The sequence below is a fragment of the Mugil cephalus genome, chromosome 6, assembly GCF_022458985.1.
Source record: "Mugil cephalus isolate CIBA_MC_2020 chromosome 6, CIBA_Mcephalus_1.1, whole genome shotgun sequence".
Lineage (NCBI taxonomy): Eukaryota > Metazoa > Chordata > Actinopteri > Mugiliformes > Mugilidae > Mugil > Mugil cephalus.
This window is the reverse complement of record NC_061775.1, coordinates 27452974-27478546: the sequence shown is the minus strand read 5'-3', so window position 1 is coordinate 27478546 and position 25573 is coordinate 27452974. Positions and strand designations below refer to the sequence as shown.

General features: G+C 43.5%; 1 protein-coding gene across 1 annotated transcript in view; it reads right to left on the bottom strand.

The window, feature by feature from the left end:
- Positions 1 to 20174, bottom strand: part of pik3r3b (phosphoinositide-3-kinase, regulatory subunit 3b (gamma)) — a 207090-nt gene extending 186916 nt beyond the window's left edge. The window contains exons 1-2 of the mRNA XM_047587078.1: positions 19995 to 20174; positions 18453 to 19669 (exon numbers count right to left, since the gene is read on the bottom strand). Coding sequence (XP_047443034.1) covers positions 18453 to 18807 — 355 coding nt within the window. The 5' untranslated portion in view covers positions 18808 to 19669; positions 19995 to 20174. The remainder of the gene's footprint in view (positions 1 to 18452; positions 19670 to 19994) is intronic.
- Between the last annotated feature and the right edge of the window lie 5399 nt (positions 20175 to 25573).

The following is a 25573-nucleotide window of genomic DNA, read 5'->3' as shown; positions in this document are numbered from 1 at the left end:
CAGACTACAGTTATTACGGTAGTTGGTTGGGGTGCACTGACATTATAGACATTTAAATATTTATTAATATATATAATATTTATTTATTCATTTATTAATCTCCGGCAGGCTAACACAGGGTCAAAACTCATCATCACAGTAGAATAGTCCTTCCTTAATGTACTTCAACTACTGCATTAATTCCTCTCTCAATCGGTATAAAATACTGTGAATACATGATTATGCTTGAAAAAAAAAAAAAATACTGTGATATTTTTTTTTGCTCATACCGCCCAGCCCTCATTTCCAGCCTGATCCATCTGAGTCAAAGTAGAAAACACTTCAGAATCCATTTGAGTTTTACTGACAGATCAAAAACTCTGAGAGATCTGCAGTTCAGGGAAACAAGATGAACGATACGAGAGACAGCGAGACAAATGGACGCTGCTCCTCGAGGGCTTTAAAGTCGAGGAGAATCGTTTGGTTTGAGGTCAAAACTGCATTTTTTTTTTTTTTCATTTGTAGAATCAAGTCAAAAAACAGAATCGTGAACAAAACACAGAAGAGACGAGACAAAGAGGAGAACGGGGGAAGAGGAGGAGGGGGCTTTGCTTTAAAAAGTCATAAAATGAAAAATGTGAAGAGCAAATTGCAGAAAGCAAGATGTATAACAACGTTTTCCATAGAGGAGACGGGGCCGAGGGTAAGATTAGATAAGAGGACGAGGGGGAGATGGAGGAGAAAAAGATAAATGAGGAGGAGATTGTTTTAGAGGTAATGGTGTAGTGAAGTGGTGTTTTATTAAATGAGAAGAGTAAGTGATGGAGGGAGGTCTGGTGCAGGAGGAGGAGGGTGGGGCTGTGTTATATGAGTGGATAACATGAGCACTTTTAAGAGTGTGTGGGGACGCATGGATGTTTGTGTGTCCTAAATCAAATCTCTCATGGACGCAGTGGGCGGCTGCGCAGCAGAAGACGCATGACTCGGCTAATGGGAGGCGACAAATGCAAAAACATATACAAACAAAAAACGAGACTGTACGTGGAGAAGGGGAGCACGATTTTTACGGGAACAGGACAACAAGGCGAGATGTTTTCATGGCATCTCTATCTCTGAACTATTGGAGGAAACAGCAAAAGCAAAGCAGAGCTGCAAGAGGGGAAGCTCCCCCACTAATCAGGAAACAGAAAAATGGGTTAGAGAGAGAGAAACCCCCGGCGGGATGGAATAATTAGCGGAGGAGAGGAGAGTGAGTGAGAGACAGCTGCACTGAAAGACAGCGAAAGAGAGAGAAGAAGGGGGGAGAGGAGGAGGAGGGGGAATCAGGGATGTGAGAAATGGGGTCAGACTCCACAGAACGAGAAATGATGGAGACGTGAAGCAGAGGAAGCGAGGAGACAAGTCCATCAGCTCGGGGACGAATCCCAGACTGAGGACTGAGATGATGGTGAGTCTGGCTTTGAAGAAGATGTAATGGGAGCTCTCCAAAGCCTTATTAACATTAATCCCTAAAATTATATTACCGTATTTCCTCTAATAGAGGCCAGGGCGTTTATTTACTCAGTGGCCCAGGATATTATTGGCCATTATTGGAGGCAGGCTCACTCATCATCACAGTGAAATAGTCCATCCTCAGTCAATCTACTGCATTAATTCCTCTCTCAACCAGTAGAAAATGTTCTGAAAAAGTGTTTTTTACATGAAAAAAAATAAAAAAATACTGTGATCTACCGCCCAGCCCTCGGCTGAAGCCAGAACCGATCGGGACATCCTCACTGCAGAAGGCACTTTGCCATAGCAGGTGATCCTTTGGCACCAAGACGATGCCAAAATTCTGAAAGTGTGTTTGAAATATGAAGATACTGCAGATGACATATGTACTGGAGATTACTGGGCAATAAAAGTAAATGTGGGCAATGCATTAAAGGCTGTAGACAATCACAATCCAGATATCATGATCTGTGTGAGCCATGCAGAAAGTTCAATAACTGAACAGTGCCTGGTCTTATAAGTCCACGTCCACACAGCTGCTACAACAGTTTGTACTGTTTCATTTCATTTCTGGGCTCCAGGTAACAGCTCAGACTGGGGCATTAGTAGCTGCTCTGGTTCCATTTTGCAGTGGCACACTGCCCTTCCAATAAACCAGCAGAAATGAGCTCTAAAGCCGTCTAAGACCGAGCCAAGCTCTGTTCTCTCAGCCATTAAGGTAAAAATGTGAAGTGATTCGTCCTGGGTGACGCAGACGAACGCAAATCCAAACTTCTCTTCTGTTTTTCTTCAAAAGTGCAGAACCCGACTGAGGCCGAGGCCAAAGTTTGGAGCCACTCTGGAAGTCGGTACCGTCGGTATTTAAAGCCCGGAGGCTCGTCCAGGTGACGCCAAGCATTTCAAAACCAGACGCTCATAAAACCAACAGAAACACATGACTGCATGGGTCCTTACTGAGATTATTAAACAAACATATTTTTCTTCTGTATTAACTCCCCAGACGTGTTTTATCTGCACACAAGAGATAAAGGAAGAAAATCCTCTGATGCTAATTTAAACTGGTTTCAGCTGGAGCAACGACACTGAGAAAGGGTTAAACTGATACTGAGATGGATGTAAGAAGAGAAGAGCTGAGATACAACAGAGTCAAACGTCGCCTCGACCAAGCGAGCGTGATGAGTTCAGGGGCAGTTCATTTCCACCCTGAAGTGCACCAGCGTGGGTGACTTGAAACCAAGTCTGCTGGAAAACAAAAAGATCAGAAAGACTCCACAGAGACGCATGGGGAGAAAGGAATAGGAACATCTAAGGCCTGGGCAGTGAATCTCTCTCATCTGTGAGCTCCTCTATTAATAAAACATTAGTCTGTCGCCACTGAATGTTATTTTCCATCTATAATTATCTTTGCAACAGATCGGCACCAAGAAACTCTTTCATTTTGAGAAGCAATTACAGCGACTCTATGGTAAAACCAGCCGCCGTTTCTCTCCAAAGATTTGAATGTTTATTGTGTTCAGGTGTTGGAGGAGGACGGAGAGAAAGAACAGTGATCAGGAAGATCACAGAGGGAAAGGCTGAGATGTGAGATTGCTCGTACAATTTGAGATGAGGAGTGAAGGATGGAGAGGATAGAGAACATTTCTTGCCTGCCCTGCGAACAGACACAGAACATAAATACAGGTATTACCTCTTATCTGCTGCTGTAATTGCTGCCTTGTCTCAGGATCCGCAGGCAGCGGCGGCTGATTGCGCCGCTGAAAGGTGAAGGTTTTCCCACAGATTTCAGAACAATACTAAGATGATTCTGCAGCCGTGGGAGTAATTTAGTGGGGCGGTGATGGTTTTGGCGAAGGAAATCAAATGTGAAACGGCGAAGAGGCATCTATCCTCAGCAGTCACAGGAAGATAAACATGAAAATGGCCGTGGTCCAGGTGTTTTGTTATGAAACCAAAGCTATTACAATTCCTCTTGAAGTGAACATGAAGGACAAACAAAGTTCAGGAGACAAACTCTGTAGGATACTTCCTCTGGAAACCATGGATTCAGGACCATGACAGAGATTTCAAACATAACTGAAACCTTGATGTAGAGGATGTAGAGATGAAAACTATTTGTGCATCAATTGGATAGATCCTCTAGTCTTTGGCGAGACACATCTTTGAAAGCCAGGGTAGCTTCCAGGCTGCTGCAAGTGACTTTCATTCAAGAGTACATCTAATGTAGTCAATGCTGTTACTCAAGAGATGTCAACCCTGATCTATGCTACTGCAGAGATAAATGATAGAATATTTATTTTAAAAGGCAACGACAATGTATCTGTCATTGTCCCTCTAAAGAAGATGAAACTCCATCGCTAGCATCTTATCTATGTTCCTTGTCTGGGATTCTCCCGATGTCTTCAGAGATCTTTGCAATCCATTGTTTTAATAAAGCAACAAAACCCCAATGGAGTCAGACTCAGTTCTTACCAGACTACGAGATATGGGATGAGGCTCCAACCAATCAGAGCCATTTAGTTGCAAACTAATGCAACTGCTGCTCAGATGACTCCTTCCGTCCATCACCGCCACATAAAGCTCCATCCATACCATATGACTGGCCCTGCAAATCTTAGCTGGAGCTTAATAAGTTCCCGACGGATTGGACAAAACCAATTTTCAGACGAGTTCTGTGACTGTGGGAATTCAAACTGCCATCCACGCTGCCAAGACTCAACTCAACAGGCACCAGAGAATTTAGAGTCTGTTGACGAGGTAGCAATCAGCTTCTTCCCCTAATACCATCGCTGACGTGTACAAATTACATTTATATTTAAAAGCAATTCCTGAATAAAGAGAATGTCCTTTTAAGAACTGATATGATCTTAAATGATCCACCTAAACTTACCTGTGCATATTGAGGATACCGGCTCAGTGAAGACGGTCTAGTCAAGAGCAGCAATAAGAAATGAAATGGAACTGTTGAATTAGAAATCAGCTGTAGACTTATTAATATGCAGCTAAAGAACGTGTTTGAGGTGTCTGGGTTAATGCGTCTAGAGAGAGTTTATATTACACTTCGTCTTCTGTGAAGAGGGTGTCATCACAGACATCATATGTGCTGACTAATGCACTGATTAGTGGAATTAATGAGCATGTTAACTGGCTGCGTTGAATAAATGGCTGCGTGGACATCCGTGACAACAGCTGAAAGTCATTAAACTTCCATGAAGACGTCTTGTCTCTGTGTGACAGAAGGAATAATGACACTCACGCACCTACCTCCACACATGCATCAGTGCAATGAAACACAGCGTGACGGGGAAAAAGGCAAGGTAAGGAACTGCAAAAGGCCAGCAGGAAAATGTTTCCACTCAAATTACAAGCGCGGCAGGAATGAGGAACAGCGAACAAAGAGCAGAGCAGGGAAGTAAAAATCAGTCAGGAGGAGCAAAACGCTGACCTTCAAAAACCGAACCGACGAGAACGTGTAACAAAGCACCATCTGCCTTAAAGCATCAGTTGTGTTTGTGCTCCGCTTTTCACAAACACAGATTCCACTGACACTGCACAACCGCCACACCGTAGCATCTGCAGCTCAAATTTCCCACGACTAAACTAAATCTAGTGGACACAATAAATCCCAATAACTGAAGGAACCCAACCAGAACCTCGTGATTATAGAAACTGGGGTTAAGTAAGAAACATGGCCATTTGTGAATTTTAAGAACATCTGTAAAAATAAATGACTACCATTTTGTAGAATACGTCAAGTTTTTTCTTGTCAAAGCAAGAAGACTCCCAGGAGGGACAACGTCACACTGTTGAGCTTCAGGCGATGCCAGGGACCAAACGCTGGAGGAACTGAAGCAGAACACAGCAGATCAGTAGAGAGAGCAAAACGAAGTTAGGTGTGAGGAGAGAAGAAGAGGGGGTATGCACTAAAAAGCCAAAGCTGAGCAGACTACTGGGAGATGGTAACGGGACATGATATCCAGAACCCAGCATCACCACTGAGGTGCAAAGTGATGTTGAAGAGGTCGATGTTGCAGGACACATGATTCGCTTTGGCCCAGAAAGGTTTTTAAGAAGATCGTAAAAACTTTTGGACCTGGCATTCGTTCATATGGATGTTACTTGGACATGTAGCACCTACCTGGAGCAGACCACACAGCCCATAGCAATGACACTTCTGGCAGCAGGATGCAGCCGGACACACACAAAGACACTTTAGGAACAACTAAAATAAAAACATGAAGAACAGCACAAGGTTGGCCTCAAACTTCACTAGATCCCAAACTGATTAAATTAGTTGATTAAAATTATCTTAAATCCAGTCAGTTTTCAAGCCTGACAGATCTTTCCAATGATTTCACAGACTTATACACATACATTTGTCCTATTTGGCTTCTATTTTTATTTCCTACACTCCTGTATGTTGTATACATACATATTTATATACATCTACTTCATTAAGCTTTTGATTTTTACCTCCTTTATACTCGTATGCAGGGCGTGATTCCTTCTTTCTCTGTGTACTAACGCTACTGGATACCAAACATCCCATGAGATCAAGTATGAATCCATCTAAGAATAATAACATACAGGCACAGAAGTATGCCTCTGGAAAGGAATTCATATAAATCAAAATGAAATGTTAAATGTGCAGGATAAAGAGCACAAGTTTTTCTTATTATTATTTGGGTTATTTTCTCCATATCTCCACATTATCAGCCTTAGCTCGCTGTGGAAGACAACATGTAAGTTGTTCTGAATAATGCGTTCCCCCGACATATTCATCTTTAGCCAACACCAGCATATGTGCAGGAAATGGTAAGTACATTGTTTTTTCTTTTTTTTTTGTTGTGCCTACTTATCAGTTCTGCATCAGGCCCCAGGTCGCCACTGTAAAAGAGATTTGTTTTTTATCTCAATTGGTTTTTGCACCTGGTTAAATAAAGGAGACAGTGGTTCAATTTCCAGCAGTGTGACGTCCAACTTGTTCCAACAAACACAATAAGAGAAGCTGTCAGAGCAGCGACTCCTACCCACTAGAACATTACCTGAAACCAAACTGTTCATCAATATAAAATATACTGAACATCTGCACCCAGTCCACTCCACACCGATACACTGTGTAAACTCAGACCAGTGTGCTTAACCTCACCTACCTGCCACCGCAAACACACTCCAGCACAGGCCTGTCATGGCAAAATGTGTCTTCTGTGAGCAAACAAAGGTCCAGGATTGAGTGTGTTCTCGTTTTATTGGATGACCCGCTGGAAGGACTGGAAACACTCAACAATGTTTGGAGTTTTTATCAAGCCCAAGGGGGTCAAACTCTTGTGGAATACTAATGTTGTGTTCTAAATCTCGTCAAGACTTGATGCCGAGCAGCGTGCTCTGTAACGGCATACAAAAAGCATGAAAAAAAAAGGAATAATGTCAACACAAAACACAAAATGACTAGCTGCTGGTCCCTAGGTCCTGGTCCTTTGTCCCTAGGCCCTGGTCTCTAGCTGCTGGTCACCAGTCCCTAGTCTCTGGTCCCTGTTACCCATACTTCCTCTGCAATAACATGCAAATATATAATCCCTGACAAATAAAGTTTTCTGCATCTTTTTAAATGTTTTAAACGCAGCAGTGAAGATGCTTTACACTCTACGATATAAATATATAAATATATTCAAATCCATACAACATTTGAATCCTGCCAAGACAGATATTTAGAAAGAATTTGTCAATGATCCATCTGTGAAGGGTAAAAGCTGCCACACGTGTGTGTGTGTGTGTGTGTGTGTGTGTGTGTGTGTGTGTGTGTCAGATTTAGCATCAGCTCTTTACACCACCACCCACCACCGCCTCCCCGGCTTAACAGAGTCTCTTTTCACCTCAGAAACTCTCCAGTTGGCACCACATAATCCCACCAGGCCTCTGTGTCTCTCCCTGACACACACCGAATCACACACGCCGTCTCTTCCCATCTCGTCTTCCTCTTTGTGTACCAGCGGTGCCAAGCGCCACCATGCTCCTCACACCCACTCCAACTCCAAACAATTGTTCAACTGAGTATTTTGTGTATTTGTGTGTGTGAGATCCCTCTGGAATCATTTTAAAGCCAAATGAATCACTTCTCCTTTTCTGGATGAAACCTTACATTACGCCCACTGCACATGATCACCACCACCTCCAAAAGGTGCACTGCAGAAATCACTGCAGAAAGAAGCATGTGACTCCAGTGACTTGCGATACTCAGCTACGCTACCATCTTCTTCTTCTTCTTTTAAGATGAGATGCTTCGTAGCACTGGAAACACTGACACTGTCAGCTTACATAACAGGCCGGTTATCTCACTGTGTGCTCACTCAAGGAGTTGAAAGCGATCCAAATGTCATCATGTGTCAAGAAAACTTCTAGCCCGCTGCAGCCAGAGTCTGTTTCATGTTTTTGTAACTACAGACCAAAACAACAATAAATTCTCCATGGAAACCAATTAAAGCCATTTTGTTGTAAACATATTCAACCCCACGGTGCTCAGCTACTGTGTAGGACAGCAATGCTTTTACTCAACACTTAAAGCTCAACCTAAACTATTTGGTTGTCCCAGTAGATCTTTGCTGACGCATAATCAGTTCCAAGAGATGGAGGAGTAGTCTAGTTTCCAGGCTAGAAGACAGAATAAATGACCCAAGAAGAAACATCCAAAGACACAAGGTTTAGTGATTTAAATTCAAAGAAGCTTCCAAAGATGAACACTGGTCCAAAACAACAAGTCTCCAAAACGACCAGCCTGCTCTTCTAACATAGATGATAGTCTCAATAGGATGGACCTGAATGAATCTGCTCTCTAGCAACATGATCTGGACACACGTTCAGATTGAAAATCTCAGACTATTTGCTGGATTCCAATGAAACTGAATGTTAACACAATGAATGCATGAAATATCCAGTGGATACATCACAATGATCTGGTGATTACATGGCCTTTGTATTTTTTTTAGATGTTGTTCTAAATAGCATTTTCTTATTAAGTGGTGTCATAAACTCTACAGCCAATATGGGAGCTACAAATACTTCCTTTATGGCTGATGTTTAGAGCTACACAATGGAGTTTTTATGTAAAGTAGCTCTGTCCAATCATTTTAAATGGACTAAAATGGCGGCGTGCATGAACGCTGTGTCTTCATCGGTCAACGTGACACCAGAAGATGTGTGAAATATGATCCCAGGTTCCTGTTAGATAATGACAATCTTTGCATACAAGACAACAAAGGCCTCTCATTAGCTTGACTAACCAGCCTCGGCTTTACTGGTGGAAACACTTCCACATTAAGTGAGTAGCAGTTTGTTTTTTAGGTCGTCTTTAACGTGACCCAGGACGAATTTCACTGTATGCATCCCAACGTTTATCCCACCGCTGCAACAAGACTCAAACTCAAATGTAAGTGTACGTCTGCATAACAAAGACCTCTTTCACATGCATATCATTGTTTTTATTAAGTCGTTATGTGAGCTGTAATGCCCATTATAGGCTGCTCATTAATACCTGCAGCTGCATTATTGTAGTGATCAAAAGCATCAGAAGCTGCAACGTATTTCTGCCCACGAGACAAAAGTGCACTGCTTATATTATTTTTATAATGTTTCCGATTACTGGAACCAAAGCGGTCAAATGTCCTCAGTTAATCAAGACACTTCAGCGGGCAATAAAATGCAGCGAAGGAGGAGGCCGTAAAATCCTTCGTTGTTTTATGGGTTTCCATAAACAGGCTGCAGAACGATGGAGGGGAGGGGGGTGCACAGATAGAGGAGGATCTGAATTTACAGGTTGGGATTTGACTCGTCACAGCTCAGAAATCTGCAAATGCTGGTTTTCCTCCTATGATTAATTCCTTTTTTTGAATTTCAGCTTTAACAACAATGAAATTTCTACTTTTACTACACTTTATTTTGACCTTTGTGGCATTAGAGTGAAATACAGTATCGACAAAATATATGTAAAATATAAATACACAATCCTACATGAATGATGATCTCTTATTAACCCCTCACCACTGCATCATTTGCTAATTCCTGTGTGACTTGATTAACAGCACACGTTTATGTTTGATTTTGGTTCTAGTGAAACACCATGAAAACAGAAGAGGAAGACGACGTTTTAAGGCTACAGGACTGTGGTTCTGGTTCATGGCAGAGATAAAATAAATAGCTACAAAAGGTCAGACTTGGCTGAAGCCCAATACTGATCATTTTAAAATGCCTGGTGGTTTTTCAGACATATGGATGTAAAAGTTTATCTCAAAGGTGCAATGGAAACACCTTTTTCCCTGTGACCAGCATCACCGGAGATGGCACAGGGTTCAAAGTGAAGTCTTGCGCGACAAGAATAGAAGAGAATTATGGGATATTGCAAAACACCTTTCAATGGAAACATCGGAAATATCACTTTTATTTTGCAAAAAAAACTGTAATGGAAACGCAGCTAGTGAGTGTTGGGGACAGAGAATGTTGCATAACTCGCCACTCTGATTAGCTGTTGTGTTTGGAGGTTGTTTTTTTTCTTCTCTGTATCGGTGGAAACACAGCCCATAATTAAATCCCAAAGGAGCGTTACCAGACTCCAATTTAAACAGGGTCTGTGTGTCTTTTTATTAATTCCCTAAAAGGTATGCTGAGCAATCTATTTACTAATTAATGGAAAAGTAGAGAAAGCCAAGCAGTGATTTGGTTTCCAGTTAATTTTTAGTTTTGTTCCTGCAGAGATGCTTTTGTCTTGTGGGCATGTACGTGTTTGTGGCACGCTCATTCTTTTACTGCTGACAAGTAAATGGGCCCCCGCTCAGGAGGAGAAGCCTCTCGGCTCAGCACGGTGATTCCAAGGCCAATTAGGCAGCCAGTAAAATAAAAGCTTTATTGACAACAGTCCTCCCTGGCGGTGCGCCGCCGCTGAGCCTCCAGCAACTCGTCACTCTGCAACCTGAACCTCTGACACGCGTATTCCAACAAGTTTAACAGACTGTACAGGTGGGTCCCCCGGCGTGCAGCATCACCGGATTAAAGCGCCGCATCCTGCCAGTCTCCCAGGATGCTCTGCTCCTGTTTTATTCATGCCGCTTTGCCGTGTTTATTTGTGTCAGCTTCTCCTCGGCCGCTTCAGCCTATTCATCAATTTAACGCAGGCAGCGTGTGGACCTCCGTAATTGACTTTCCAAACAGGGACGATAAATTTTTACCTCCCGCGCAAACAATAACAATTCACAGATTAAAAATAATAGCAGGGGGCATTAAGAAATGATGTAACACGAAAAAGGTGCTGGAGAAAATGGGAACAAAGCAACGGAAAAATCCTCCCTTGTTCATGAAAAGTATAATTTTAATTTAATTTAATTGTTGATGATCAGTTAAGAAGAAAAGAAGTGTTTCTATATTATCACATGGGGCTGTTTGTTATTCACCACATTCCCTGTCTTCCATAAAACAATTTTTTATTTGTATTCAGTTTTTATCATGTCTATTTCCTCCCTACCTGTCCGCTCTGTTTTTTTATTTTTTTATTTTGAGGTTCTGTAACGTCTATTCTTCCTCCCGGGGTTTGATAAATGTTATCTCTTTCAAGCCGAGAACAGCGGCGTCGACAAGGATCTCTCATTCAAAGTAAAATCTGAATTGGATGTAACCAAGCAAGATGAATGTAGTGGAGCAGTTTTTCTTTGAAATTGTGAAATAATAATAAAAGGAAGAAGGATCTTAAAGCTACGGAGCCAGAACAAGACGATCGGAGGCTGCAGTCTAATTGACATTCAGCTCTGCAGCAACGGAGGCTGCACCGAAATAAAGGTGGAAGAAGAGCATTGAAAAAAAAAAAAAGTCTTTTTATTCCCTCAGACACAGTGAGATGAACTGAACCTGCTCCTAATAAATCCACTTGTTTTCTCAGTTTAATAGAAATGAGTCAGTGTTTTGGAACCGGTGTTGTGATCTGCTGCAATAGAGACGAGACAACGATGTAAGAAAGTGAGATTTGTGAGTAGAAAAACAGACTGGATGACTTGTTCAGATGGAGGACTGCAGGGCAGAACTAAATCAGAGGCAGACAGGAAGAGCGGAGCGGCCAAAGGATGTTCTGCCAATTCACGACTGCACATTTCCACATGGGCGACACATGTCACGAAGAGCAGAGAATGAAACACTGAAGGGTGTTCGCAGACATACGCTTCCATCTTTGAAACCCTGACCCCGGACGTAATGTGTTCCCTGGACTCCTACTCTTCATAAAAACATCTCAAATAGCCACAACCTCACTGTTATCTTTACCCTCAAACCAAATCTTCTGGTTTTAACCCCCAAAGACAACATGGACCTAAAAGTATAGACATGATATAGTCTCTAAAAGCAAGAACACGCACACTCACAGGTCAGTAGAAAGTAAAGGCAGGTACATGAACGTCCATCCTGTTCTGTATGTGGAGGAACGTTTTCAGAGACACTGAAGAATTGGTACGAAAACTTGCACGGAAAACTAGTGAAACAGAATCCAGAATGTTTCTCTGTCCGTTCCCACAGAGTCGGGCTGATTGTAGCTCAGAGCCAGAGGCGCTTGTTGGGTTTCACACACCTGACCTTGCTGCCAGGGTTAGTTTGGGTCTGATGCCGTGTTTTTTTTTTTTTTTTTAATCTGCAGGGCCGGCGTCTGCACAGGAGAACTTCTGACATTTACTCAGACATTACTCAGGAGTCAGACATCCAGGAGAGATTTAAGCCTATGAATCTGCTTTTTAAATCTTCTTAAAATGTTTTTGTCTAATTCTGGTTTAGATTAGATAATTTCTTATCTAGCGTTTCTGATTTCACTCATGCAGCCTGTTGTTGGGATCCGCTGCTGCGTTTCCATTACACCTTAAACTTAAATACTGCAATAAAAACTGGTCATGAAAAACACTTTCACTCTCTCATGAGGTTCTTCAGATGCATCGATATAAAGTTTATCTCAAAAGTGCTTTTTTCGGAGATGATGCAGGGGGTCATGTGACCAGTTCAGTTTAAGTCCATCTTCCTCAGAGTGACATTTAACAGAATTATGGGAAATCACCAGGGGAGACTTTATAACTAGAGCTACAGCTCATTCACAAAACATCTTTCAGTGGAAACACGTATCAAAATTTCACAAATATTTGCTTTTTCACAGCTAGTGACAGGTTGTTTTTTTTTTTTTTACTGGAAACTCTTCATGAAACCACTAGATCCACGTGAGATACAGCGGCTATTAGCATCCGCTCTAAACCTCAGAGGGAAGACGAGCAGAGAAAAAAGATTTGCTCCTGTTACTTCACAGTAACACGGATTAGTCTCAGAACTCATCGCCTCCTTCTCCTCAATGCACAGCACTTACTCACTCACTGGAGCCTAAACAGAGGCCTTAGTCCTACATGTAAGTGAGGACATTCAGGCCGTTAGCTCGTTAGCCCGAAGCGAGCATCATTCCCCCCCTCACCTCGCTGAACGTCCTCTCCTCTGCACTCGTCATTATACATTCTCCCAGCGAGGCTGGCAATTACTGCTCTGTGTGTATTGCAGCCGTCTCCCGACTCATTGTGTTTGATCTCACAGTCATTACCCGGCAGATTGCATCGATTCACCAGGCTCCCCTCCACCCGGCGCTGCTCAGCACCGCACGGCACCGATGCTCCTCCGAAGGCCCAGAGACAATCAACCTGCATAGTGACCAATTAAAAACTGGGATTGCTATTGACCACCTTTGTTTGATATGTACCACGCGTGCTGAATGTGAGGAATATGCACACAGATAACGATTTGATGTTCTAATAACCACATCTCCAAGAGACTACCTGTTAATCAGGTCAAATGATCTTCAAAACATTGCACAGACCTTTAATATATTATGAGCAAATGCAGAGTAGAAGAAGGAAAGCTGAGCACTTATTTGTTGATTGATCTGTGGAAGAACTAGGAAGCTGCAGATTTCCTGAAATGACATTGAATCTCATTCAATCCGGTATCAATTAAATTAGTTAATTGTGTTTATTGGGATCCCATTAGCTGCTGCCCATCAACAGCTAATCTTCCTGGAGGCCACACATGAAATGAAAACAGCAAAAAACTGAAATAATTGTTCCAAAACAATTTTTTCACAAAACTATTTCTGTTCCAGAGTTTTTATGGCATATTTTTAGTATTTTCCTTCTAGTTTCTCATCTTTCATGTGGCTGTCAGAGTTGGAGCTCCTCCTGTCACGCTTTGGATCTGACACAAGTAAAGTAACTTTGTTGCCAGGTGCTTCACAAAATAAGTTTTGCAAGATCGAGATTGTGTAAGATTTCTGATAACATATTTTTTATATCGGCAGACAGATTTAAATCATAATTAAATAGTTCAGTATCTCTGTAGCAGAACATATCGAGGTGTCTTCACCTGTTGGGATCATTTTGTCCAGACCTCATTTCTTCAAAGGGTTTTCTGAGAGTCAGTGTTAATATCAGAAGATTATCAGTGAACTCTCTCCTTTCTTGTCCAACATTAAGTTTCTCTGTGGTGATGAAATTGTTACATCTGCTTTACGTGACCAAACTCTTCTGATCAAAAGCCTCCGGGCAGAACAAAACCGATGGTGTATGGTCTTCTGGTTTTCACGTCTAATTGCGTTTCCTCATTTACATGAAAAAGGAGCCGAGTGAAGCCACGGGCTCATCTACAGATAACAGACATGAGCTGCCTTATCGCGGCCGAGCAGAGCGCCACGTGTGATTAGCCTGTTAGCTCCAGCAGGAACTCTGATTGCCTCCACGTTTCTCCGGTGTACCTGTAGGTAGATAGCGAAGCCGTGAGGCCGTCTGGGATTCATTAGCCGCCTGTCATAATTAATGCTGCACGGAGGCAGAAAACAAGCGCTCCTCCGGGACGGATAAAGCGACAAGTTGGGAAATGTAGGAAGGTGTTCACAGTCACACGGTGTCAGATAGTGTTACGCATTGATTAGTGCTATGAGCCCTGTTAGAGCTATTAGGTATCACCACTGATTTAATCAGCACAAACGCTGGGAGGCAACTCAACAGTTCAGGGCAACGAGTTAAAGGAGAAGATGATGATGAGGGGAGAGGAGGACGAAGAGAGGAAGCGGAGGGAGGGAGTCTTTGGACTGCGGTTTAAATCTGTATTTACTCCTCACAGGTAAAAATTCACATTAACTGATGAAGTAAATGTGGTGGATTTGATGTCAACGTCTATCAAGCTTTCAGTTTTACTTGCTAAACCAGGTCCAAGACAACATTTTGAAGGTTTTAATCAGGTGCAGAGAACAACAGCTCATTTACACACAATTCAAATTCAGCAAACACTCTGCTTGTGGTGGCCTGAAGACACGGCAAAGAGGCTGAAAAAGGACGTGCACACAAGGACAAGGCTTCACGATACGATACGTATCATGATACTTGAGTCACGATACGATACATTATTGCGATATTGCGATAAACTGCAATATTCTACATAGTTCACTGAGATTTCTTTAAATGCAGCTTAGAATACAAGTTGCATATACAGTATGTACATCAGATGACGGTGATAATTCACTGGATAAACTGAGTAAAAAAAAAAAAAACAATACCTTTGAGAGGAGATAGAGAAACTTTTCAGTTCTACAGCTCATATTGTTGACAAGAAGAAGTTTTGTTTTCTTCTATCTATGGAAACTGGGTGTTCTATGCACATTTAATCATTTCTATTTTTATTTTTTTTTTTCATTTACAAACAATATGTATTTTATTGCAGCGGTTCAGTATGCAGGGCTGTATTTGTTCTGCTTTCATGTGTTTTATGTTTTCAGTCAGCTATACAGGTTCGGTATTCCTGAGGAACTGTGTCTTCCTGTGTTTTTTTACCCGTTTTTGAAGCTACACTCACTTCACACTTTTTTGAAGAGGCTGAATCTGTGGATTCAATTCAATTCAAATAACTTCACTTATCCCCGCGAGTAATCAAAGAGCACACTGAGCAGTCAAAGACAAAGTACAAAACCATGAATATGTTAAAATGCAGAGTCCGGTCCAGGCCTCCTCAGGCTCAAGCTTCCTGAGAGAGGAAGGTTTAAGGTTGGGTAGTTGAGTAGATGCCTTATCCCCAAGGCCTAAGTAATGGCTGTGAGTTGAGCAGGAGGACAGCTTTGGGGAGAAAGGTTGCCCTCCTCCTCTCCTCTGAATCCTACACCCTTGACAGCGAAGACAACGTACGGAGGGAAGCCACTTCAATGTTAAAAAGAGCGAGCGTGATGGGTCCTGAAGGATCCTGCTGGATTTCTTTACAGTCTGTTGCTCACAGAGTGTGGAAAGTGATCTTACACGGGGTCCCATGATCTTTACTCTTCACCAAGCAGCAGGTTTCTATCTTGAAGTGAGATGGAAAGGAACCAGCATGCGAAGGAAGCAATTAAAACTTCCACATCTGCAACATTATTATTTCAGTCCGTTCATGTTTTATGAATGATGTTTCCTCAAGGACTTCAATTTGCGCCCACAAATATCATTATTATTATTATTATTATTGTAAAACAGTCAGCATTGCACAGTAAAATGAAACAGTTGTCAGCGCTGGAGGCTGCAGATCTGCTGACCTCCCTCTGCACAGGCCTCTAACGCTACTGCTACTGGTGATTTGTGACTGCAGGAATGTGGCATGTCAGGCTGCCAGAGCGCCAGCCAATCAATTATTCAGGACAAACACAGCCTTGTGTGGTTGCAGGATACTTGATGGATAGATGGATGGATAGATGGATGGATGGATGGATGGATGGATGAGCAGTAAGGATGTTATTTATATGAGCGTGACTGAATCCACTCCCACAAAAAGAGACGAGCAAACCAGACAATTAAATTGAGCCACGAGGCAGCAGAGGAAGGAGAGGAGAGAACATTTCTCTGCGTCTGACCTATTTAGCAAATGAACAACCATAAACACAGCCGATCCGTAAACATCCTGCAGCAGTCAGTGAGGGCTAAAACTGAGCTAACCGAGGCGACCCCGTAAAAAGACGCTAATCAAAGCCTGCAGGGATCAGAATAGCTTTTTAAGTGGGGCAGCACCGTTTCGCAGTGCTTTATACAGTTTTGGGCTCGAGTCCCTCTAGTCCTCGTTACCGCCCCGTTTGAGCTCAGCCCTAAATAAATCATCACAAAACCCAGCTGCACTGAGCAGATACACAGAGCTCGCACGCAAGTGTTAAAGCATGCATTCAATCTTCAAGCTGGAATCAATACCCAGAGATACAGCAACAGCTTATAAATATGAACAGTAATGAAGTTCAAGGCTCAGCATCACATGTGGAGTCGATAACGCGGCAAGAAAGCCAAGACAAGACAAGGATAGAAGGTGGAGGTTTATGGCCGACACGCAGGAATCCAAACAGGATTCTGGTTAATCCAGATTTTGGCAAATGTTTGAGATTTAAAAGTTGCACACGAAAGTCCCTTAGTAGTCGTCAATCAATAAACGTTGATCGTGCAATTTAGTAACTTCAGGGAAGTTTTAAGCAAAGTATCACCCAAGAGACTGACTACCTGATTCATCTTAGACCAACCCAACTTTCCTAACTGAGAGGAGACACAGATCATTGGTAACAGGCCGCCTCTGTTCCTGACGTCAGCCATAACAAAGCTACAATCCCCAGTTGTAAGAAACTGGAACCGTTTCAAATCCTCAACAACATCTTGTTTACGTTGGTAGTTTTTTTCAAAATGTGGAGCGGCTCATCTCAATAATTGTCTTTTCTGGCCAAGAAAAGAAAAAGAGCAATATGTTGAGAGTGGCCAGTGTAGGAGAGGAGAGGCTCCGGCCTGGCAGGTTTCACGCAGCTCTGCAGCGGAAGGATCAGGGGCGATCAGCTCAGCTGCAGGTTACCAGATCCGATCAGCAGCCAGGCCACGAGGAAAACATTATCATTACCGTTATTGACAGCTCCCTATAAGAGGTGTCGGTTTCATTTCTCTGGGGTTTGACTTGTGTGTCTCGGAACATTTAGCATTATCTCATTATGCTGCAAACATCAGATTTCATTCACTTCCATTCTGTCAAGGTGGACAGAGATTACCGAGGTCAACACCTAACCCTGGACAAACGCAAGCACTGCTACCAGGGTGAACAGATGCCATTAAATTACAGTATATCATCTGCCTTCTGCTGTGCACTGCAGTGTAGCCCCTTAGCACGGAGCCTGTTAATACCACATTACACATATGAACATTTCAAGGTGCTCTCTGATATTCCACTAAATGTCATTTTTCACAGTGAATGCACAACTCGCCCAAAGCACAGATAGAAAAAGAAAACTGGGACCTGCACTCCATTACACCGGGGTGATTCGGAAGCGTGCACGCAGGTAGCACCGTCACGTTCGACAAATCACGATGGTTTTCAAATTGCGGACGCTTGTTTCGAGTGTGTCTTGAATGTTGGCGCGTGTGCAGGGAGCATTCCGAAAACATTAGGCAAATTAATGGGAGAGAAAATGATCTGGTTGCAATTTGCCGACTGAATGTTGCACATTAGGTGAAATGGGAGACGGCAAATCAAACAAAACCACCACCTCAGGCGCCACACTTGGCCTTGGTGTTGTGTAAAGATGCAGCAAGGAAAGAAAAATTACATCCTGGCCCTTAGAAACTACCAGACTGGCCTTGAACGCAACACAGGCAGAAAAGACAGAAGGAATGACCTTTTCACCTGCAGGCAGAGTCAGGTTTTAGCGAGTTCCAGCAGTGAACAAGGGGTTATCAAATGCAACTAAACCACACACACACACACACACACACACACACACACACACACACACAGACAGCAACACAACACACTCCGGTTTTACAGCCAAACTGATGAGCCACGTTGTTTGTAGGGATTTTATGACAAGCACCATTCTGGTGATTTACAATCCAACTGATGAGCCAATAAAACAGATCCAAGCACCAACATGATGTGTTCAGTCGTACATGGGCAGCACTCACCTGGATCAGCAGCTGCTCCAGCAGGCCCCATCACGCTCTGTGATCCCCCAGGGGTCGGCGGTACAGGCCGGGGCCAGGATTTAGTCACGACAGGGCCGACTTTCACCACCCCGACGTACTCCACAAAAGTCCCCGGGAAGTCTCCCTTCTCCTTGGTCCTCTCGTTGATGCCGTGCAGCCAGCCTTTGGGGCTCCGCTCGTCCCCCTCCTGGTACTCCTGGCCCGCCGCCGCCGCCGCTGCTATCAGCGAGGCCTTCGGGACGGTGAGCAGGTCGCCCGGCTGGAGGCTGATGTCATCACCGCGCTCCCTCTTGTATTCAAAGAGCGCCCGGTACTGGAAGCTGTCAGACGCCATAGGAAGTTCATAGGAAACGGTGCAAAGCTAACTATGCTGATATTGCCTGAGAGCTGCTGTGTTAAAAGTTCAGTGCAATGCCTTGCAGATACCAGATGGAAACTGTGTTATTTAAAAAACCCTGAGGTGAAACCGGAGCTCGACTCAAACCTGGGAAACCTGTGACGCCGCCTGAGATTTGCTGTGTCGTGCTGACTGGGATGACACAGTGGAAATGATAAAAATCTGATCCCTGAGGTGGAACTGAACACTTTTATTTGTCCCACAAGCCCTCAAAGAGCAGGTCAAAACTTCTTTATCCAAAAATATTTATCCCCTCGAGTGCGGGAAGTGAAACTGGTGTGAACAGCTGGCTGGTCTTTGCTCCTTAGTCCTGCAGATTTAGTTAAATGTCCTTAACGTCGTTAAACGTTCTTTAAAAATCCACAGCGTGACCTCAGTCCGAGGCCTGCAGTCTCCTAGTGGATAGACAGGTAGATCAGACACCACGCAGCGCGCGTGATGGTAAAAGAAAAAGAAGAGGAGGGAGTGGTGGTGGTGGTGGTGAAGGGGCGGGGGGTTCGGGTGGTCTGGAAACTGAAGGGTGGCACAGTTTCTGGAGGACGGGACGACCTCTAGATGATGCCCTAAAGCTTCTGCGGGCTCCTCTGATGTTAATGAGAAAGTGGACAGAGCCTACACTGAGGCAGATACACACTCACGCACACACACAATCATACACACACACCTGAGGAAATCCTCTGCACTGCAGAATTTGGCTTCTTTTTTTCAGAGCGCCCCTGAGTGCACTCTTCTGTACGAGATCCTGCTGCTTCGGCTTTCTCCTCTGTGCAGCCTCCTGACGCAGAGACACTCCTGCAAACTTAAAAATGAAACGAGCCTGTTAACATCACACACATTTATCCAGTTTAAAAGATTTAAAAAGCAAGAACCTAAACATCTGAATATGTTCTTAAATGACTTAAGGACAAAATATGACCTGAGAATTAATGAGGAATGAAAGTGGTGAGGATAAAGGTCATGAAAACGCAGTTAGATTCTCTCCCACTACTCTGACGGAAAGACGCTGAGACCAACAAACGTGACTAGGCGAATATGAACTTCAGCCAGACTGTGCGCCCGACTAAACTCGCCCTGCGCCAGTCTGCCCCGCCGTCTGCAGCCCCGCAGCCGCGCCGCAAACTCACCGTCAAAACTGCACGGACGCGCTCCCGTCCCCCACAGACGCCTCGGTGCGCGAACTGTCCGCTCCGGCACAACCCGAACCCCGCAGAGCGAGCCCAGACATCCGTGAAGCCCCGTCAGGAGGATAAATGGATGGCGTGGCTGGTCCGGCAGACAGGCAGCCTGCTCGGTGCTGTAGTGAGCGGCAGTGCTGATGTCAGTAAACCCCTCCTCCCTCCCCCTCCTTCTCCTGCTGTCTGCAAATTATGCCAGCGTGCGCCGGAGACGGGACGGCTCGGCTTTGCGCACAGCGGCTGCGGCAAAAAAACACCGCGTGACCCATATAGTTTCTTCTGCATTTGTAGTTTTTGGTTTGTTTTTTTGTAGTCTGACTAGGTGCTAACATGTTTCTGGGGTTTTTTGAGGACGAATGGAGGTGATGAATTATGTAGTAACTCTGTGACCTGGAAAGAAGACGACGTGGAATAAAAGAAAGGTGAATAAAGGAATAAAGTAAAAGTAAAAGATGGAGGCATGATACCTGCGGAGGGAGGAAGGAGATGGGGGGGCAGTGCAGTCTGGGATGGTTGCGCCGATGCGCACATGACGCAGCTGCAGACAGCGGCAGACTGCTGCGTCATCCGGTGCGCACATTCAGTCTGGAGCTGCAGAGCACAGTCACGTCTGGAGGGAGAGAAAGACAGAGAGAGGGAGAAAAGGTCTTATCAGGTCTTTTCTTCTTTACCTCAACTCAGTAACAAAAATAGCACGAGGAGACATGTGGTCAATGTTGGCTACTATATCTACCAAATATCTTAATATATCCCACGTGTTGTATGGTTTTATACATCATATACTCACCTTAATATATATTTGTATATAACTCTTTAAATTAACACACTCATCTTCATGTACACTCCGTATTTTACACTTGTAAAATCTATTTGCCTCATATTTTTATATAATTTTATACAGGTGCTGGCCAGTAAATTAGAATATCATCAAAAAGTTGAATTATTTCAGTAATTCCATTCAAAAGGTGAAACTTGTATACTGTATACTTTCCTTCCACACATAGTGATATATTTCAAGTGTTTATTCATTTTCATTTTTATTATTACAACTGACAGCTAATGAAAACACCAAATTCAGTATCTCAGAAAATTAGAATATTCTGAAAAGGCCAATGAAAAAAATGTTTTTTTTAGAAATGTTGGCCAACTGAAAAGAATGAACATGAAAAGCATGCGCATGTATAGCACTCAATACTTAGTCGGGGCTCCTTTTGCCTCAATCACTGCATTAATGCGGCGTGGCATGGACTCGATCAGTCTGTGGCACTGCTCAGGTGTTATGAGAGCCCAGGTTGCTCTGATAGTCGTCTTCAGCTCCTCTGCATTGTTGGGTCTAGCGCATTGCATCTTCCGCTTCACAATACCCCATAGATTTTCTATGGGGTTAAGGTCAGGCGAGTTTGCTGGCCAATCAAGGACAGGGATACCATGGTCCTTGAACCAGGTACTGGTGGTTTTGGCACTGTGTGCAGGTGCCAAGTCCTGTTGAAAAGTGAAATCTGCATCTCCATAAAGTTGGTCAGCAGCAGGAAGCATGAAGTGCTCTAAAACTTCCTGGTAGACAGCTGCATTGACCTTGGACCTCAGGAAACAGAGTGGGCCAACACCGGCAGATGACATGGCACCCCACACCATCACTGACGGTGGAAACTTTACACTGGACCTCATGCAACGTGGATTCTGTGCTTCTCCGCTCTTCCTCCAGACTCTGGGTCCTTGATTTCCAAAGGAAATGCAAAATTTGCTTTCATCAGAAAACATAACTTTGGACCACTCAGCAGCAGTCCAGTCCTTGGCCCAGGCGAGACGCTTCTTACGCTGTTTCTTGTTCAAGAGTGGCTTGACACACGGAATGCGACAGCTGAATCCCATGTCTTTCATGCGTCTCTTCGTGGTGGTTCTTGAAGCGCTGACTCCAGCTGCAGTCCACTCTTTGTGGATCTCCCCCACATTTTTGAATGGGTTTGTCGTCACAATTCTCTGCAGGGTGCAGTTATCCCTAGAGCTTGTACACTTTTTTCTACCACATTTTTTCCGTCCCTTCGCCTGTCTGTTAATGTGCTTGGACACAGAGCTCTGCGAACAGCCAGCTTCTTTAGCAATCAACTTTTGTGTCTTGCCCTCCTTGTACAAGGTGTCAATGGTCGTCTTTTGGACAACTGTTAAGTCAGAAGTCTTCCCCATGATTGTGGAGCCTTCAGAACAAGACTGAGGAACCTTTTAAAGGCCTTTGCAGGCGTTTTGAGTTAATCAGCTGATTAGTGTGGCACCAGGTGTCTTCTATATTGAGCCTTTTCAGAATATTCTAATTTTCTGAGATACTGAATTTGGTGTTTTCATTAGCTGTCAGTTGTAATAATAAAAATGAAAATGAATAAACACTTGAAATATATCACTATGTGTGGAAGGAAAGTATACAGTATACAAGTTTCACCTTTTGAATGGAATTACTGAAATAATTCAACTTTTTGATGATATTCTAATTTACTGGCCAGCACCTGTATTTGTACATAGATTTCTGTATATTTTATATGTACTTTTTTATATATTTCACCCTGACTATGCTTATTATTTAGCTCTACTATCTGTGTAATGATGGGAACAAGATGATTAAATTTGGATAAACTTTAATATATTGACTTAGAAGACAGGCTCAGATAGCGGACCCTGTAAATCGTCCTGCCCTTCCTGCTGTTTTATGCCAGTGGCCCCAGGTGTCCTCCGGGATAATTTGATCACATTTGAATAATTTGGGAATGTGGAACATTTGAGGACAAATTTAGACAGGATGGCGTTTCTCTGCCAGATGTTGTGCAAGCAGATCTCTTCTTCTTCTTGGTCTCCTTTAGTTTAGTTTTTCACAGTCTGTTGTTTTTATTTTGCAGAGCAATTCTTTCAATGATATGGACGATCTGCCCTTTTTACGAGGTTCACCTGTGAGCTAGAAACCGACCACATGAATCGGCTCAATATTGGCACTAGTGCGCTGAGGTGACCTCGTTTTAGAGCCTTAATGGCAGCTCAGGGAGGATGTCTGGGTGGATGAGTGGGTCAACAAAACATTGACCTTTGACACAAGAAACTGCTGTTAGTTGCTTGTTGTAAGCCAATATTTGTATTTTCTTTTATCATAATATTGGAATGATTGCGGTTATCGTTGTGTCAGAAGCTCATCAGTTGGATGATGTAGTCTAACACAAAAACTGTTCAGCTCTAAATAAACCTGGGTCTTTTCCAGGTTCCAGACGAAAAAGGTAAGTTTGCTTGTTTAACAAATAAACCAAACTTGAAACTCCAAAACGTACACGTACCATTCATGTTGGGGGAATCGTTGGTGTGTGATATCTAAATTTGTCAGTAATGATTCAAAGAATCCTGGTTCACGTGGTCTCAAGCCATTGTCCCGTTCTAATTCTCCCTTTTCAGGGCACATTAAAATCTCCGTCCTCGTCTCTACAGTGGTGACACTGAGTCTGACAGGCTGCCATGTATGCAAATGCGAAGTGACGAAAATCAATAAAGCGCTCGCTGAGAAGCAGAGTCGATATAATCGGGATTATGCAGGTGTTTAGTCATGCTTGTGTCTCGGCGTCAGACTCGGATGATTTTCTTTATTGTGGCTCTGCTTCTTCTTCTTTGTCTTATCTGTCGAAGCCACAGACCAATCGGCGGGGAAGGCAATGTTTACGAGAGCAAAGTCTGACTTCCCAGGAGGAGATGGAGGGTTGGTTGGCCAAGATTAAATGTGGCAGATCACGCAGGCGTCCTCGTCCTCCATCGTCCTGGGAGTGTGCAATTACTCACGCATGCAAACAGTCTGATCCTGTGTATATAGAGCACAGTTCCCATGGAAGCACGACTGAATGTTTGCTGTAGGCTGTCGGAACCGAGCACTCACGATGGCAAACTGATCCGTGTCTGGCTGACGCTTTTCATACAGTGATTGTGTAACGTGACAACAACATGTTAGAAAGTTCTTTGTTTACTGGTGTTAAAACCGAAGGAGTCATCAAAATGGGACCTAATGTGAAAAACACAGAACATCTACACCTGAAAACCTGAGAACTCATCAGAACATCTTCACCCTCAGCAGACGTACGACATAAAATAAAGATACACCCATCACTCCTACTGGTTCAGTTCATCGATACCATTAGCCTTCATGCTTATCGATTCTTTTTGTGCCGAATCTTTACACCCCAGACCAGACGGTGGCGGTAATGCACCTAAAGGTTGTTTGCCAACCGCCATAAAAAGAGGCACTGTAACAGCGCAACATGCAATTCATGCAGCACCGTAATTTCAAGCAGGGCCACCAACACCACCAACATGCTGGAGGATTTGTTGACGATGTACGGCATTAAATACTGAAATTACCACGTGTTCAATCTCTGGTCAACAGCTAATTCTCAGCATAGCAGAGCTAATGAGGATCCAGTGACCAATTTCCTATTTGTTTACTCATCTCTTGGCCATCTCTAGTTGCCAGACACTGTTTTGAAGCACAATATTTTTGTAAACAGCAGCGAGGATTTCTTGAAATGTTCTTTATTATCTGAAAACTGAAAGCTGGAACATCAAAGTGTAAACAAAACTGAAAAATGAAAGTAAGTGAGTTCCAGAACTGAAAGTAAATTATCTTTCAACTACACTCACTTTTACTTTGAGCTCAACGTTGTATTGTTTCAACGTTCAACATCAAAATTTGAGCTTTTTTTTTTTTTTACCCCAAGTTAAAGAATCTTTTGACTCCAGACATGCTAGTTTTTGGCTAGTTTTTGAGGAAAAACACAATGTTCTGTTTCCTGTGTTCTCTCCCAGCCTAATAACAAACACAGCGTCTGTTTTGTCAGCTTGGTCAAAACAGAATTAAATCTGGCGAGGCCTTTTTTCAAAGCCTCAGTTTTGTAGTGTGTGACCCTGGTTTGATCCGATCCTCATTGGCGTGAATACGACTTCACTGTTTGGCCGCTCTCATAGATGCAGATCCACACGGATTCACCTCATTTATATAACCTACTCTCTGTGGCATCCAGGAGCATTTCCTCCATCATGAACTTACTGGACACATGGCTCCTCTCGCTGCGCCCGGAGAAACCCAACAGATGAGACGTGGCTACGTTGTCAATTCAATTATTCCCCATATTACTGCAGGGAACATTTGTTTTCCTTATCACAAGCCAACATGTGCTCTGAATTTGCAGAACGTCAGGAGGAAGGAGCAGAAACAGCTGGTTTGGTGAGAGGCCCAAGGCAGAGTTCGGTCACAACTTGAGATGAGCAGCTGGAGGATTACAGAGTTCAGTTCGTGAAATTGGGTGAAAGTTTTGCTGAAGGCTGTGAGTGTCCAGCTGTACGATGAGTTCACCTGCAGACACTCATGGACGCATTTCACGCTCAGGGACGATCCACTTTACTACGGCCTGGATCTTAATTTTGTGATTTGGGTCGTTATGGTCACACTGGACCAAATTAACACACAGGTCAAAGTTCAGCTGTGACATCGTTAACGTACAAGTGACCAAAAA